The sequence below is a fragment of the Monodelphis domestica genome, chromosome 4 (assembly GCF_027887165.1).
Source record: "Monodelphis domestica isolate mMonDom1 chromosome 4, mMonDom1.pri, whole genome shotgun sequence".
Taxonomy (NCBI): domain Eukaryota; kingdom Metazoa; phylum Chordata; class Mammalia; order Didelphimorphia; family Didelphidae; genus Monodelphis; species Monodelphis domestica.
In genome coordinates, this window is record NC_077230.1 from 382886306 (window position 1) to 382900593 (window position 14288).

At 46.9% G+C, this 14288-nt stretch overlaps 1 protein-coding gene across 1 annotated transcript in view; it reads right to left on the minus strand.

Annotated features, from left to right (window-relative positions):
• Window positions 1–239: 239 nt before the first annotated feature.
• The window catches only part of GRHL3 (grainyhead like transcription factor 3), a 54835-nt gene continuing 40786 nt past the window's right edge, over window positions 240–14288 (minus strand). The window contains exons 14-16 of the mRNA XM_007491306.3: window positions 13681–13766; window positions 9455–9519; window positions 240–872 (exon numbers count right to left, since the gene is read on the minus strand). Coding sequence (XP_007491368.1) covers window positions 758–872; window positions 9455–9519; window positions 13681–13766 — 266 coding nt within the window. The 3' untranslated portion in view covers window positions 240–757. The remainder of the gene's footprint in view (window positions 873–9454; window positions 9520–13680; window positions 13767–14288) is intronic.

Here is a 14288-nt window from a genome sequence, read left to right on the forward strand (position 1 = left end):
CAACATTACATATTTAACAACATCTCAGAACAGTGACAGCGGCAATAGGGTGTCCAATGGAGCAGTGATGGATCATAACGGTGTAGACCAGCAGCAAGACCAGTTAGGCATGTCATATTAGGAAGTAAAGGACCAAAATAGCCTCAAGGAACCGGGTAATTTGTGACCTTGCGTCAGACATAATGAACAATGACTCGGAAATTCTACATAGCCCCCTTTTAAGAGCAATAATATTTATACTTCAGCTTGGGGCAAGAAGTGGAGAATGAGTGGCCTGGTATGGCTGGGTCTGGCTTCAAATGTCTTTTTGTCCCATGAATGGAATTTCCCCATCTGCCTTCCTATTCTGTCCAGAGATGGGAATGGAAAATAGGAGAAGCCACAAGAGTAGCCTTGGAAGCCAAGACCACCAAGATCCCAACCAAAATGTCTGGCCATCAGCATGGCAGGGCAGCCCCAGTGCAAGGAGCAAGAAGACTCTGCTCTCCAGGGTGGGGTAGGCAACAGTCCGAAGACTGGGATGGCTGCTGTCTCTGGAATCAAAGACTGGGCAGCATCCCCAAAGAGGCAAAGCTTCTCTTGGGAGTTGTGCAGACTTCTTCCGAAGATGGAGCATCTTCCCTCCCAGGTGAGTGCATTCAAGTAAGTGAGAACACTGAGGAATAGAAAGAGGTTGTATTGGGTTTTTAGGACTACATTCGGGCTCTCTGAGTCAAATGTAGGCCAAGAGGTCCAAGGGCAGAGCAGTGCTGGGGCCCTATAGCTCCTTGAGGATAATCTGAATTTTGCCATCGAGTTCTCCCATGTCGAGTAGAAAGGCCACATGGTTACTGTAGTGCTGTATGATATTGTTGTCCATGTTCACCAAGATTCTGGAAAAGAAGAGACAAGAATTGAGCAGGCTCTGAAGGCCAAGTGAATTCAGCGTCAAGATTCAAGTGCTGTAAAGAGGTCTGAAAGGGGAGTAACTATGAGAAATTCAACAAGTCCCATGGGTTTTTTTAACCCCACCTTTTCCCTCTTAGAATCAAAACTGTGTATTGGTTCTAAGACAGAAGAGCGGTAAGGGCTAGGCAATGGGAGTTAAGTGACTTGCCCAGGATCACAAAGTTAGGAAGTTAAGTGACTTGCCCAGGATCACAAAGTTAGGAAGTTAAGTGACTTGCCCAGGATCACAAAGTTAGGAAGTTAAGTGACTTGCCCAGGATCACAAAGTTAGGAAGTTAAGTGACTTGCCCAGGATCACAAAGTTAGGAACTCTTAACCCAAGAGTTTGACCAAAGTTTAGGACCAAAGAAGAACCGAATGTAGGAAGTTTGAAGGGATTTTAGGACACAAAAGATTAGCGCTGGGAGGACCCTTAGAACACAGACTGTCAGAGCTGGGAGAGACCTTTGGGCACAGGATGTCAGAGCTAGGAAGGATCTTAAACCATGGAATATCAGAGCTTAGAGATTTCTTAGAACATGGTATGTCAAATGGGAGGAACATTAGAACAGAGAATATCAGAGCTGGGAGGGTCTAGGAACACAACATATCAGAGGAGCATATCGAAACTTTTGAGGACCTTAGAACATGACATTTTGGAGATGGAAGTATCTTTAAAACATGGGATGTTAGAGCTGGAAGGGACCATAGAAAACAGTGACACACACCAATGACAGCAACAAATACTCATGTATTCATTGCATAACACATCAAGCTTTCTAAATGGCCTCTCGATGAAGTAGATCCCACCTGTATCGTTATCTCCATTTTACAAATGAGGAACTGAGAAGTTGTGACTGGGACTTGCCCAAGATCACAGAGCTAGTTCGTTATTGGCAAACCTGGGGCGTGGAACTCTATCATTTGCTGTTCCATGGAGTACTCTCTCCTGTGGTATAGACCTTTCCCTTCCACTGCCTCCCACCAGAGCTGTGCTCTACCTAAACACTAGACAACATTAGCCCAAGGATGGACAGGATGAATCATACAGTCTTGGCGAGCTGTGTATAGGGAAATTTCTTCCTACCCTGAACCGGTCATTAGGCAAACTGGGGAGCCTTGGGGGCTGAGGAGCCCTTTACGCAGTTATCTCTGGCAGCATCAACAGAGCTGTTATTCTCTGGGCTGAAGATCTCTGCTTGGGGTTAAAGTGCTCACAGAGCCGTGAGCATCCTGGTTGTTCTCTGCCAGTTAATTATAGGAGTTTCTTTCCTGGAATTGTGTTCAGATGGACTCCCCAGTCAAATCCACAGGGGGCCCTTTGTCTTGGTATACCCAGGGTAGGGGAAAGCCAGAGAAAAGCCCATAGGACCTGTTCAAATTCAGAGCCTCTGGCCCCTAAGGCCAGAATGGGCTTCTTTCTCTTCTCTGGGGCAGTGCCATAGCCATAAGAGCAGGGAAGTGAGAGTCATTGAATTAGAGGATCATCGATATAAAGCTGGAAGGTACTCAGAAAAGCATCTCGTCCAACCCCCCTCGGTTTCCTGATGGGGAAGCTAAGGACCACAGAGGTTATTGTTCAAGATCACAGAGTGAAAATGGCAGAACCAGCCTTCCAACCAGGATCTCTGATTTAGAGGCAGAAGGGACTTTAGAGCCCATCTAGTCCAACCTCATTTTACAGATGTGGAAACCTAGGCAAAAACATGGGAAATGACGCCCCAAGTCCAAAGAGATACGAGCTAACAGAAATGGAATTTGAACCTGGGCCCTGCTACTCCAGTCAATCCACAGGTCTTTCCATTGAACCCCTTTGCTTCTCTGTGAATCAAAGAGGGTCATGGAAGCAGGAGCCATGCTTCTGCCCTTCTGCCAAGGAAGGCTTCCTTGTAGAGGGTAAGCTTTGCCTCTAGCCTTCTCCCTCTGCATCCCAACCTGTCCCTTCTCAGGTAAAGGGGAACCCCAGGAGGAGCCAGCTGGAAGACGTGTGTGTGTGTGTGTGTGTGTGTGTGTGTGTGTGTGTGTGTGTGTGTGTCTAGGGAGGTTATGAATACCCCAGCACCTAAAGCAACAGGCAGGCATAATGTGTGACCTGATTGTCATTTTTACTCTACTATCTGTCTCACTTCACATTAAAAACCTGGCCAGGGGCCAGCAAAAACAATGTATTAGTTAATCTTCCAAGCACTCAGTGATGCTTGCAAAGCTGATGGTATCTCCTTTTGTCCAGAGGACTTGCTGTGTAGCTTTATGAAAATAAACTTGGCCATTTATTAGAATTTCCTGTTCATCAGATTACCGAGAGAACCGGGCCCAGGGAAGGGTGAGGAGTCAGCCAGGCTTCTTCACCAGAGCTTTTCTGGGGGGACATCTTTCCTGATCTGCTGTCTGAAGCAGCCCAATCAAGGCCACCTCAGAATTAAGGTTAGAAATGCTTACGAGCTGGGGAAGGCGTTCCTGCTTCAGCAGAATCTTCCAGAGACACACCCTGGGTCCAGCCCTGGCCTATGGTAGACCTCTGCTGAGAGGGAGAGATGGAAGAGGTGCTCTAGGGTGTATGGCGGCGAGAACACTAATGAAGGAGGCAATGGTGGCTGCTTCCTCTCCATGGTTTTCCTCACTGCAGAATGTGGCCTTGGACTAGATATGGTCCCAGTTCGAAATCTGTGACCCTAATCCTGTAGAGTGTGGAGGCAGTGATCCCAGAGCTGCTTCCCACCTCTGATGTTCTCAAGTCCCTTCTACCTGGAACATTCTATGCTCTATGCTTCCTCCTACCTCACTCTCTCTCGATCATTCTATGTCAAGGGTCTCGTTGGGTGTTAATTCCACCGTCGAAGGCCACTTCCATCATTCTGTTTTCCTCTGGCTCTTTCTCACTGACATTTTAGTCTAACTCTGACATGGGATGTTCTAAGGTCCCGTTCCAGCTCAGGCATTCTGTGTTCTAAGTGCCCGAAATCCTCTGAGCCTGTCCACCTCTCAGATGACAGCCTGGGGAAGGAGGCTCCCAGCCAGGGGCTTCCCAGACCACCGAGGCCTGCCCCCTCCCAGCTCTCCAGAATCCACTCAACTGCTGTGGCAAGCCAAAGATCCTGCTTTCCCTGCCCCCAAAGGAGGAGAGTTTCGTTCAGGAAGTCAGAAGCAAGAAGCCCAGGGGAAAAAAGCCAAGGGAAAGTCACTGTGGGCTTGTCGGGGCAAGGCTGTGCTCCGTGCTGAGCTGGGTTTCTGATTCAGCTCCAGCGAGCACGGGAGCCCCACTTTAAAACCGAAACTTAACTAAACAAAACGCACACACACACACACACACATACACACGCCCAAAGCTATTCTCAGGGCCCCTGGTGATGAGCTCATTAGAGAATCATACATGCAGCTTAGAGCTGGAAGGGATCTCATGAAATCCTGCCTCCTGCCTGCCTTCAGGTGGGGCAAGTATAATTGCTCCTATTTCACAGATGAGGCAACTGAGACCCAGACTTCCTTCCTATCACCCAGCAAGGTTGTGGCAGAGAGGGAAATGGGGACCTGGACTGATTTATCTTCAGGATCCCAGGCCTTATTCAACCCTACTGACTGATGGGCTTTAGGAAGCCCCCTCCTACTTGGGAGACTCCAGAAGCGATTTGTTAAAAAGGGAGGCCTTGGGGGCAGCTGGGTGGCTCAGTGGATTGAGAGCCAGGCCTAGAGACAGGAAGTTCTGGGTTCAAATATGACCTCAGACACTTCCCAGCTGTGTGACCCTGGGCAAGTCACTTAACCCCCATTGTCTAGCCCTGACCACTCTTCTGCCTTGGAACTAATACACACTATTGATTCCAAGACAGAAGGTAAGGGTTAAAAAAAAAAAAACAAGGGAAGCCTTCCATATTTGCCATCTCTGGAGATAAAGATGGTGGTGGTGTCGAATAGGAAGAGGCAGCATGGCCCAGGGAGTCCCACTGGGTCAGAGACCCAGCTGGTGGCCACAGGGAGGGTACTCAAGCTGTCTGGGTCTCAGATGCCTCATCTAGACAATGGGACAATACGGTCATGGGCTGGAAGGCAATTCAGTCCTGGTGGAAAGAACAACTAGCTCTGGGCCAGGGTTTTTGAATCTTACCTCTGAAATGGACTACCTGTGTGACCTCAGTCAAATCACTTAATTTTTGAGGGCCTCTTGTTTTCTGATCTGGAAAATAAGGGAGCTGAGCCACCCGGCCTCTGAGAATCAGTGGTCCTATGGCTCCCAGGGTTGTTGTGGGAAAGCAATTCATAAGCCCTAAAGCACCGTGCAAATGTGAGCTATACTTATTATGAAAAGATCCTGAATTCATAGTCAGAAGACCTGGGTTCTAGTCTCTCCTCATTCCTTATCAGATCAGGGTGCCGCCCTTTCTGAGCCTCAGTTTTTGTAGCTGTAAAATGGGAGATAATCTCACCTGCTCTCCTTCCTTCCCTCGCCTCTGATATTATTGATTTTCTAACCTGTCCTTTCCCCGGGCTAACCTGATGGGTTTCTGCAATGGGGGGGTTGGTGGGGGTGGGGGATGGGGTGTAGGGGTGGGGGGGTCAGAAGGAAGAAGGCCCAACCCCTCATCACAACACTTTGCACTCACAAAACCTCCAAGAGGAAAAGGCGCAGACAATGTCTGCAGGCAGAATTCCTGAGCTCCTTCCAGTGGCTATTAATAAAGGGGACGAGAGAATCCTCCAGGAGAGGGATTGTGGGAGATAGAGCTCAGTTTCAGGCCATTGTCCAGGTAGAACTGGGGTTGGCTGGCCAAGAGTCTTCCCATTAGCCCCTTGGTATTATTTACTCTTAATCTCTCACAAATCACCATTCCCCAATCAGCAGCCACAACATAATGACTGCAAATTGAGGCTTAGCAGCAAATGACTATTGCTTCCCAGACAATGGCTGGCCTCGAGAATGCCAGGCCTGCCCACCCCTGCTGTGGGTGGGGTTGGGGGGCCCCTGGAGGTGGGAGGAGATGCCTGGCTCAGGGTGTGTGAATTTCAACAGAAAAGCAGAGGATGTTGGCTTGCAGCCTTCAGGGGAGGCAGAAGAGGGAGGGGGGGGGGGGGGCGAACTGCCATCTCTACAGGCATTGCTGGTCCACAAAGCAGCCCGCATTCATTTTCTCATTTCGTGTTGGCTGTCCTTTCTCCGGCCCTTTCTGCTCAGAGGCTGATTTGGTCCCTCATTATCCAGCGTCAGTGGGAGGGCTTAAGCCCAGGGGCTCTAGGCTCCATCCTTCAGGGCCCACCGCCTCTCTGCCTATTTGGCTGACCGCAAGGATCCCCTTCAACACCCTTCCTGGGGGCCTGCCTGCAGCTAGAGAAGTCAGAGCCTGCGGGGCCCTGCTGGGGAGGAGCGGGATCCTCTGGGAATTCTGGGGTGCCAAATGGTGGCTAGAGAAGCCAAGATATCCACTGGCCCCTCCCAACTGAAAACTCAAGCTAATTTTAGTAAGGGCCTACTAAGGACCGGGCCCTGAGCTAGGCTCAGGGGGCACAACAATGAAATGCTTCTTGTCTCGGGCCATGCTTGGGAGGAAACCAATACAGTAGTGGAGTGGGAAGTTTGTAACGTGGACGATAATGATAATAATGACCAGCAGTGAGATAGCACTTTAAGGTTTGCAAAGCACTTTACAGATGGTATCTCATTTGATCCTCACAAGGACCCTGGGAGGTGGGTGCTCTTATGCCCCCATTCTTACGGATGATAAAACTGAGGTTGATGAGAGGTGAAATGACTTGCCCAGTGACACACAGCTAGGTCTGAGGCAAGATTAGCACCTAGGTCTTCCTGACTCCAAGACTAGGGTTCTCAGTGTTCTCTCTACTTTCTTTGTCTGTCTTTCTTTTCCTTCCTTCCTTCCTTCCTTCCTTCCTTCCTTCCTTCCTTCCTTCCTTCCTTCCTTCCTTCCTTCCTTCCTTCCTTCCTTCCTTCCTTCCTTCCTTCCTTCCTTCCTTCCTTCCTTCCTTCCTTCCTTCCTTTCTTTCTTTCTTTCTTCCTTTCTTCCTTCCTTCCTTTCTTCCTTTCTTTCTTTCTTTCTTTCTTTCTTTCTTTCTTTCTTTCTTTCTTTCTTTCTTTCTTTCTTTCTTTCTTTCTTTCTTTCTTTCTTTCTTTCTTTCTTTCTTTCTTTCTTTCTTTCTTTCTTTCTTTCTTTCTTTCTTTCTTTCTTTCTTTCTTTCTTTCTTTCTTTCTTTCTTTCTTTCTTTCTTTCTTTCTTTTTTCTCTCTTCCCATCCTCCCTCCCTCTCTCTTTCTTTCTATAAAACCCTGACCTTCCATCTTAGAATTACTACTGTACATTAGTTCCAGGGCAGAATAACAGTAAGGGCTAGGCAAAGGAGGTAAAGTGACCTGCCTAGCAGCTAAGGAGTATATTAGGCCAAATTTGAACCTAGGACCTCCTATCTCTGGGTCTGGTTCTCAATCCACTTAGCCACCCAGCTTCCCCCCTTTTTTTCCTTTTTTCTAAAACTCTTACCTTCTGTCTTAGTATCAATTCTAAGACAGAGGAGTGGCAAGAGCTAGGCAATTAGGGTGAAGGGACTTGCCCAAGGTCACACAACTAGGAAGTGTCTAAGACCTGATTGGAATCTATCCACTTTCAGCACCTACTACTAGTCAAAGAACCTGAGGTTAAATTTCCTACTCTGCTTCCTAGGTAACTTGAGCTTCAGTTTTCTGCTCTCTTAACTGAGGGGAATTGGACTCCATGATTTCAAAGACCCCCTCACAGCCAATCTCAAGGCTTTTTCTATTTTACTACCCATATTCCTTCAGGTTGGGGACAACAGACCAGTCTTAGGCCGACTGTGCTATGGGAATGGGCATTGTTCTTCCTCTTGTCCTGTAGGATTCCTCATCTCCCTCAGGGTGTCCTGCTCAGAGCAAAAGAAAGTGCTTTCTAGAGGTACTCTAGCCTATGTGGAATGAATGGGCAGAAGGGAGTCAGGGACAAGCTCCTTAAAGCTGAAAAAGTCAAGTTAGGTGTTCTCTTGTTCTAATACCACCCCCCCCCCCCCCAGCCAGCCAGGCAAGCTACCATATGTATTTAGTACCTGTAGATAAATAATAAGACCAGCCTTTCACACACTTGAACTCAGAACCTTAAAATGTAGGGGAAAGCTGGAAGAGATCTTAGAATATAGAATATCCAAGTTTAGAAGGGCTTCAGAACCCAGAATTTCAGAGAAGGGAAGAACCTTAGAATACAGAATGTCAGCACTGAGAAGGAGCCTTGAAACAGAGGATAGCAGAACTGGGAGGGCCCTTAGAACCCAGAATATCAGAGTTTGGAGGGACCTTAGAACACAGGATGTCCAAGCTGAGAAGGACTTCAGAACCCAGAATTTCAGAACTGAGAGGGCCCTTAGAACCCAGAATATCAGAGTTTGGAGGGTCCTTGGAACAATGGATGTCCAAGTTGAGAAGGGCCTCAGAACCCAGAATTTCAGAACTGAGAGGGCCCTTAGAACCCAGAATATCAGAGTTTGGAGGGTCCTTGGAACAATGGATGTCCAGGTTAAGAAGGGCCTCAGAACCCAGAATTTCAGAGATGGGAAGAGCCTTAGAATACAGAATGTCAGCTCTGGGAAGGAGCCTTGAAACAGAGGATTATCAGAACTGGGAGGGCCCTTAGAACCCAGAATATCAGAGTTTGGAGGGACCTTAGAACACAGGATGTCTGAGCTGAGAAGGGCCTCAGAACCCAGAATTTCAGAGATGGGAAGAGCCTTAGAATACAGAATGTCAGCTCTGGGAAGGAGCCTTGAAACAGAGGATCATCAAAACTGGGAGGGCCCTTAGAACCCAGAATATCAGAATTTGGAGGGACCTTAGAACACAGGATGTCTGAGCTGAGAAGGGCCTCAGAACCCAGAATTTCAGAACTGGGAGGGCCCTTAGAACATAGACTAGCAGAGCTGAGAGAGATTTCAGCACATAGAATGTAGGCACAGGAATCCTATCCAGTCCAACCAGCTGCTGTACACAAGGCCCTCTGTCAGGACAGGCATTTGGAGGATACAAAGAGAAAAAGACAGACATTTGGGTGTCTGATCTTAAAACATAAAATATTAGAACATGAGTACATGCAACATGAAAACATATCTAGAACATATGATAATCTTGAGTCACAGGGAGAGGCACTGACATTGAAGTGTCCTTAAGGAGACAGAATCTTAAAGGTCATCTCATCTTACAAACAGGGAAATTGAGGCATAGAAAAACCTTGCCCAGGTCACTGGGAGTGACCAGAAGAGCTGAGAGATCTGATTCTAGTTCCTTAGACTGGCTGAGGGTGCAGAGCTCAGCCCGTTCTCCTGAGGGCTTTGGGGCCGTTTCCCCACTTCCTTCCCTAAGGAACCCTTGCCAAAGGGGACACTAGGGAAGATACCAAATCCAAGCTCTTGGACACAGTGTCTCGGGTCCCACCAGTAGGCTGGGTCAACTTGAGATTTACAAGCCTGTTAAAGTAAGAGGCTATTGACAAGCAGGTGCCAGCGTTTCTTGGCATGCACTTACTTACCCTCGCTTGCATTTTTTATAGACTTTGTAAATGCTTTCTTCAGGAAAACCATACTTCTCTGAGATCTGCAAGAGAACAACCAGCAGTTCATTTGCATGATGCCGAGGCCAGATTTGGAGGGGTGGGCTGGGGGGAAGCCAGGGGGAGGAGATGTTTCCCCACCATCAAAAAATAACAATCAAGTCTCATGTTTGTAGTGCACCAGGCCTTTCAAAAGGCCTTTCACATCCATTATCTTCCTGGAATCTCCGGATAAGCCTGGGAGGAAGGCAGGGCCTATGGCCCTGGGCAAATCTGCTGTAGATGCTCTAGAAGATTCTTTCCACATACTATAAAGATTCCATTTTGCCCACTAGGAAACTAAGGACTAGAGAGGTAAAATCACTGAGTTACAGAACTTTAGGGTCCCTAGAACAGAGAATAACAGAGCTTGGAGAGGTCTTAGAACACAGACTATGAGAGTTAGAAGAGATCTTAGAGGGGGCAGCTAGGTGGCTCAGTGGATGGAGCACTAGGCTTAGAGATGGGAGGTGGGAGGTCCTGGGTTCAAATCTGACCTTGGACATTTCCTAGCAGTGTGACCCTGGGTAAGTCACTTAACCCCATTGCCTAATCCTTGTTACTCTTCTACCTTGGAACACTAACCCTTACCAATACCAATTACCAATTGGTTCTAAGGCAGAAGAGTGATAAGGGCTAGGCATATATATATACTGTATTGATTCTAAGACAGAAGGTAAGAGTTTTGAAAAATAAAAGAAGACATCTTAAAAGATGGAATGCCAGAGGTAGAAAGGACCTTGCTCCTTTCCCATTCTGATATTCCCTGCTCCAAGGCCCTTTTTAGGTCTAACTTTTTATGCTTCTGTAATACTCATGTGATATAAGTCCAAATCTAAAACCACAGAAAAATATTTGGGGTTCCTGAGCCCCAACTAGAATATTTTCTAAAAGAAAAAAATAGATACTTTCCATCTTAAAGTCAATACTGTACATGGGTTCCAAGACAGAAGGGATGGACAATGGGGGTTAAGTGACTTGCCCAGGGTCACAAAGTTAGGAAGTGTCTGAGGTCAAATTCAAACCCAGGACCGCCTGGTACTCTTTCCACTGAGCCACCCAGCTGCCTCCAACTAGACGGTTCTTCCTTGCTCTCACCCATTCATTACATGAGGCCAAGATGATGCTGAGTTGTAGCCTGAGGATGGCTGTTTCTAGGGCAGAAGCTTGCTCTGGGACCCTTTCCTTGTAATGAAGTGGCCCTGTGTTTCTTTGATCCCCTTTGTGGGTTCTCCAGCTTTCACTTAGCACCAGGAGGGGCAGTGAGAGAATAATAACTTGATCAATCACTCTTTGGTTGGCTTCTTCAGACCTTCCCAATAACTGCCAAGGGGACCACCGCCCCGTTACTCCTCAATCACCCCACAGTCACCCCAAATCTCACCCTTTCTAACCTGACACTCTCTTGCGCCATTGTCTCCACTCACATAGTTCAGGCCCTCAACATCTCCCACCTGGACCACTTTTATGAGCCTTCTAATGAATTTTTTTTCTGCCTATTTACTCTCTCCTTCAATCCAGCCTTCACTCAGCTGCTAAAACAATTTTCTTGAGTGTAGGCTTCATTGTGTCACCCCTCTTTACTCAATAAAATAAAATGCCATTTGTAAAAAGGAGAAGAAAGGGAAGGAGAAGCCCTGAGCACAGTGCCTGACACATAGTAAACCTCATATAAATAAATGCTTGTTCTCTTCCCCCTTCCCTTCGCTAAATTGCAAAGGTTCCCTATTATCTCTTTATGGTTGAAATTACTTTGTTTGACATTTGAATCTCTTTCCTTTTTTCCTTTCTTACTTGCCTCCCCCTGCTACCTTTTCAGACTTGTACCTTATTCACTTCTATCTACACTATGGTTCCAGGTGTATTTGCTTCTTTGCTGTTCCTTGAACAGAAATTTCCATCTCCCATCTCCATGCCTTTGCACTGGCTGTGCCCTATGCTTAGAATGTTCTCTCTTTGGCCTCTACTTTAAGAATCCCTGATTTTCTTCAAAACTCAACATATATGTTGCCTTCTCCAAGAATCCTTTCCTGATTGGCTCCATTTTCTGAGCTGCAGAACCTTCCTCTAAGATTACATTCTATCCATTTTCTATATGCTCATGTGTTTCTGTGTTGTCGCCCCAGTTGAATGTATGCTTCTTGAGGGCAGGGATTGTTTTGGGGTATCTTTGGGTATCTAGCCCTTAGCACGATGCCCAATTCAGATCGACAAGTAAACCAAAGCTGGCCAGAGACATTCCATGGTCCAGAACTAGTCTTGAAGGGATCTCAGAGGTCACCAAGTCCAATCCCTCACCTGATAGATGACTGTTATCCATAGCCTAGCTCCTAGTAAATGGCCATCCAACCTCCCTAGCTCCTGAGGCAGGCTATTCCATTGTAGGAGAGCCATATTTAGGAAGTCCTTCTTCATGCTAAGCCCTGTGGACGACTCCATCTCAGCCTATTCAAGACCACTTGGTTTCATTTCAATTAAAGCTCAAGGGAAAACAGGTTTGCAAGGCTAACAAAGGCACTGGCCCATCATAAAGCAGCCATCAGATTATGGAGCATTTACAGCGTGTGCTTTTCCTGAGGAGCCAATGTTATAGAAGCCTGGAAGATAAGCATCACAGAAATATGCCGTGTGTGTCCCTCCCGCAGCCCAGCTCCCCAAATCCCCCTGGAACAGGGAGAGCCACCGAAGAGCCCGGGCTTCAGGTTTCACCTTAATGGACCCTAGATAGGATCAGAAAGATGTTGGCTTTTTTCATTATAGCAGAAAATATGAAAACCTTTGGGGATTTTAGTAGGTTGCTGGCTCAACCTAAGTCAATAGTAGACGTGAAAGACCAGGAGAGGGGAAAAAGTAAATAGAGCTTCAAGGCTTTCTTGGTGGATCAGGGTGTCTAGCATGAGAGAGACTGGCTACCAGAGCCCTGGTCTGAGCACTGCTAGTGAGGAGGGAGGCTCTCATGGCTGGGGGGCCCATCTGGAGTGTCACGTCAGGGGCCGGTGCCTCATTTTAAGAAGGATGACTACCAAAGCTGGTCAACGTCTACTGAAGGTAATTCGTATCGGGTGGCCACTCTATATCTCTACTGGACAAAGGAAGTGGAGATGTCCAGAGTCCAACCCTGTGCCTTATACAGATCTTTAGAAATGTGTGTAGAATGCAATCAATGGAAGTTTAGCCTGGAGGAAAGGAGACAGCAGAGTGGGGCTGGAGAGCATGGGAAATATTTTCAGGTCTCTTTGAAGGGCTGTCCTATGGAAGATGGATTGGCTTAGTTTCCTTGACCCTGGAGGTGCCCAGCAATACAGTACGGCTGCCTTTGGAAGCAGTAAATTCTCCATTATCAGAGATATTTATAAGACAATATCAAGAATGTGGTAAGGAGGAATAGCTAGGTGGCTCAGTGGATTGAGAACCAGGCCTGGAGACAGGAGTTCAAATCTAACCTCATAAATTTCCTAGCTGTGTGACCCTGGGCAAGTCACTTAACCCCCATTGCCTAGCTCTTACCACTCTTTTGCCTTGGAACTAATACACAGTATTGATTCCAAGATGGAAGGTAAGGGTTAAAAAAAAAAAGAATGTGGTAATGGGAATTCCTGATTCAGACAGTGGACTGGATGATCTTTATAGAGCTCTGATATTCTGTGTTCTTAGGGCCCTCCCAGCTCTGACTTTCTGTGTTCTGGAGGGAAGTTTGAAGTAAGCTTGGGCTTGGAGCCAGGAAAATGTAAGTTCAAATCCTGCCTTTTTACTCATTAACTTAGTAACCCTGAGCAAGTAAGTGATTTGTACCTCTCTTTGCCTCTGTTTCTTCATCTGTAACCTGAGGGAGTTGGACTTGATGGTTTCTTGATATCCTTCCAGCTCTAGATCTATGGCCTTAGGTCTAGTGGTCTAAGCTTGCCTGTGGTCTAAGCATTCTTCTGGTTTTACCATTTGATGTTTTCAGATCATGTCTGGTTCTAAGATCCTTTTTGACTTCAAGATTTGAAGAATAATAGAGGCAGAAGAAGACGGCCAGATCTTCTCATTTAACCACTGGGGAGAGGAGCGAGACTTGGATATAGATGCTCCCTGTATCCTTCTATGATTATCTAAGCTTCCTTGGGTACTTTCATTCTCCTCCCACCCTGCCAAATAAATTGAGGATTGGAAAAGAAACGTACCGCGTTCCTCAACCCTTTGAGGTCTGGGGTCTTCAGCATGAGGGCATCGAACACCTCCTCTGTCTCCCTTCGGACATATAACAAGACTGCAAAGGACAGGAAGCAGCCTTTAGTCAATGTGAGAGGGAAGAAGGAGGCAATATAATCTCAGACATGGGGATCACAGGATTAGTGTATTTAGAGACAGAAGAGACCGTATATTCCCACAACCTCCTTCGTCTTAGAGGGTCCAGGGAGGTTAATCAACCTTCCCAAGATTGTGTAGATGACAAATGATAAAACTGAGGTTTGAATCCATCTTCTGATCCCCAATTCAATACTTTCCCCATGAAACCATGGATTATTGAACCACCTAAACTTTTTCAAAGACCCACAATGAAAAGAAGGAAGCCCAGCCCTCATTCTTTGTCCAAACTCTGAGGAATGGTCAGCCCTTGGTGGCAGAATTGACTTTGTGGCCAGTGGCATGACACGTTTCTTGGAAGACCACAAGGTATTGTGAAAAACGTATTGGTCTTAGAGTTAAAAGATCTGAGTTTAAGGCCGAGTGCGCCACCTGCTAGCAGTATGACAGGCAAATTATTTTATCTTTCTCTGAGTCTCAGTTT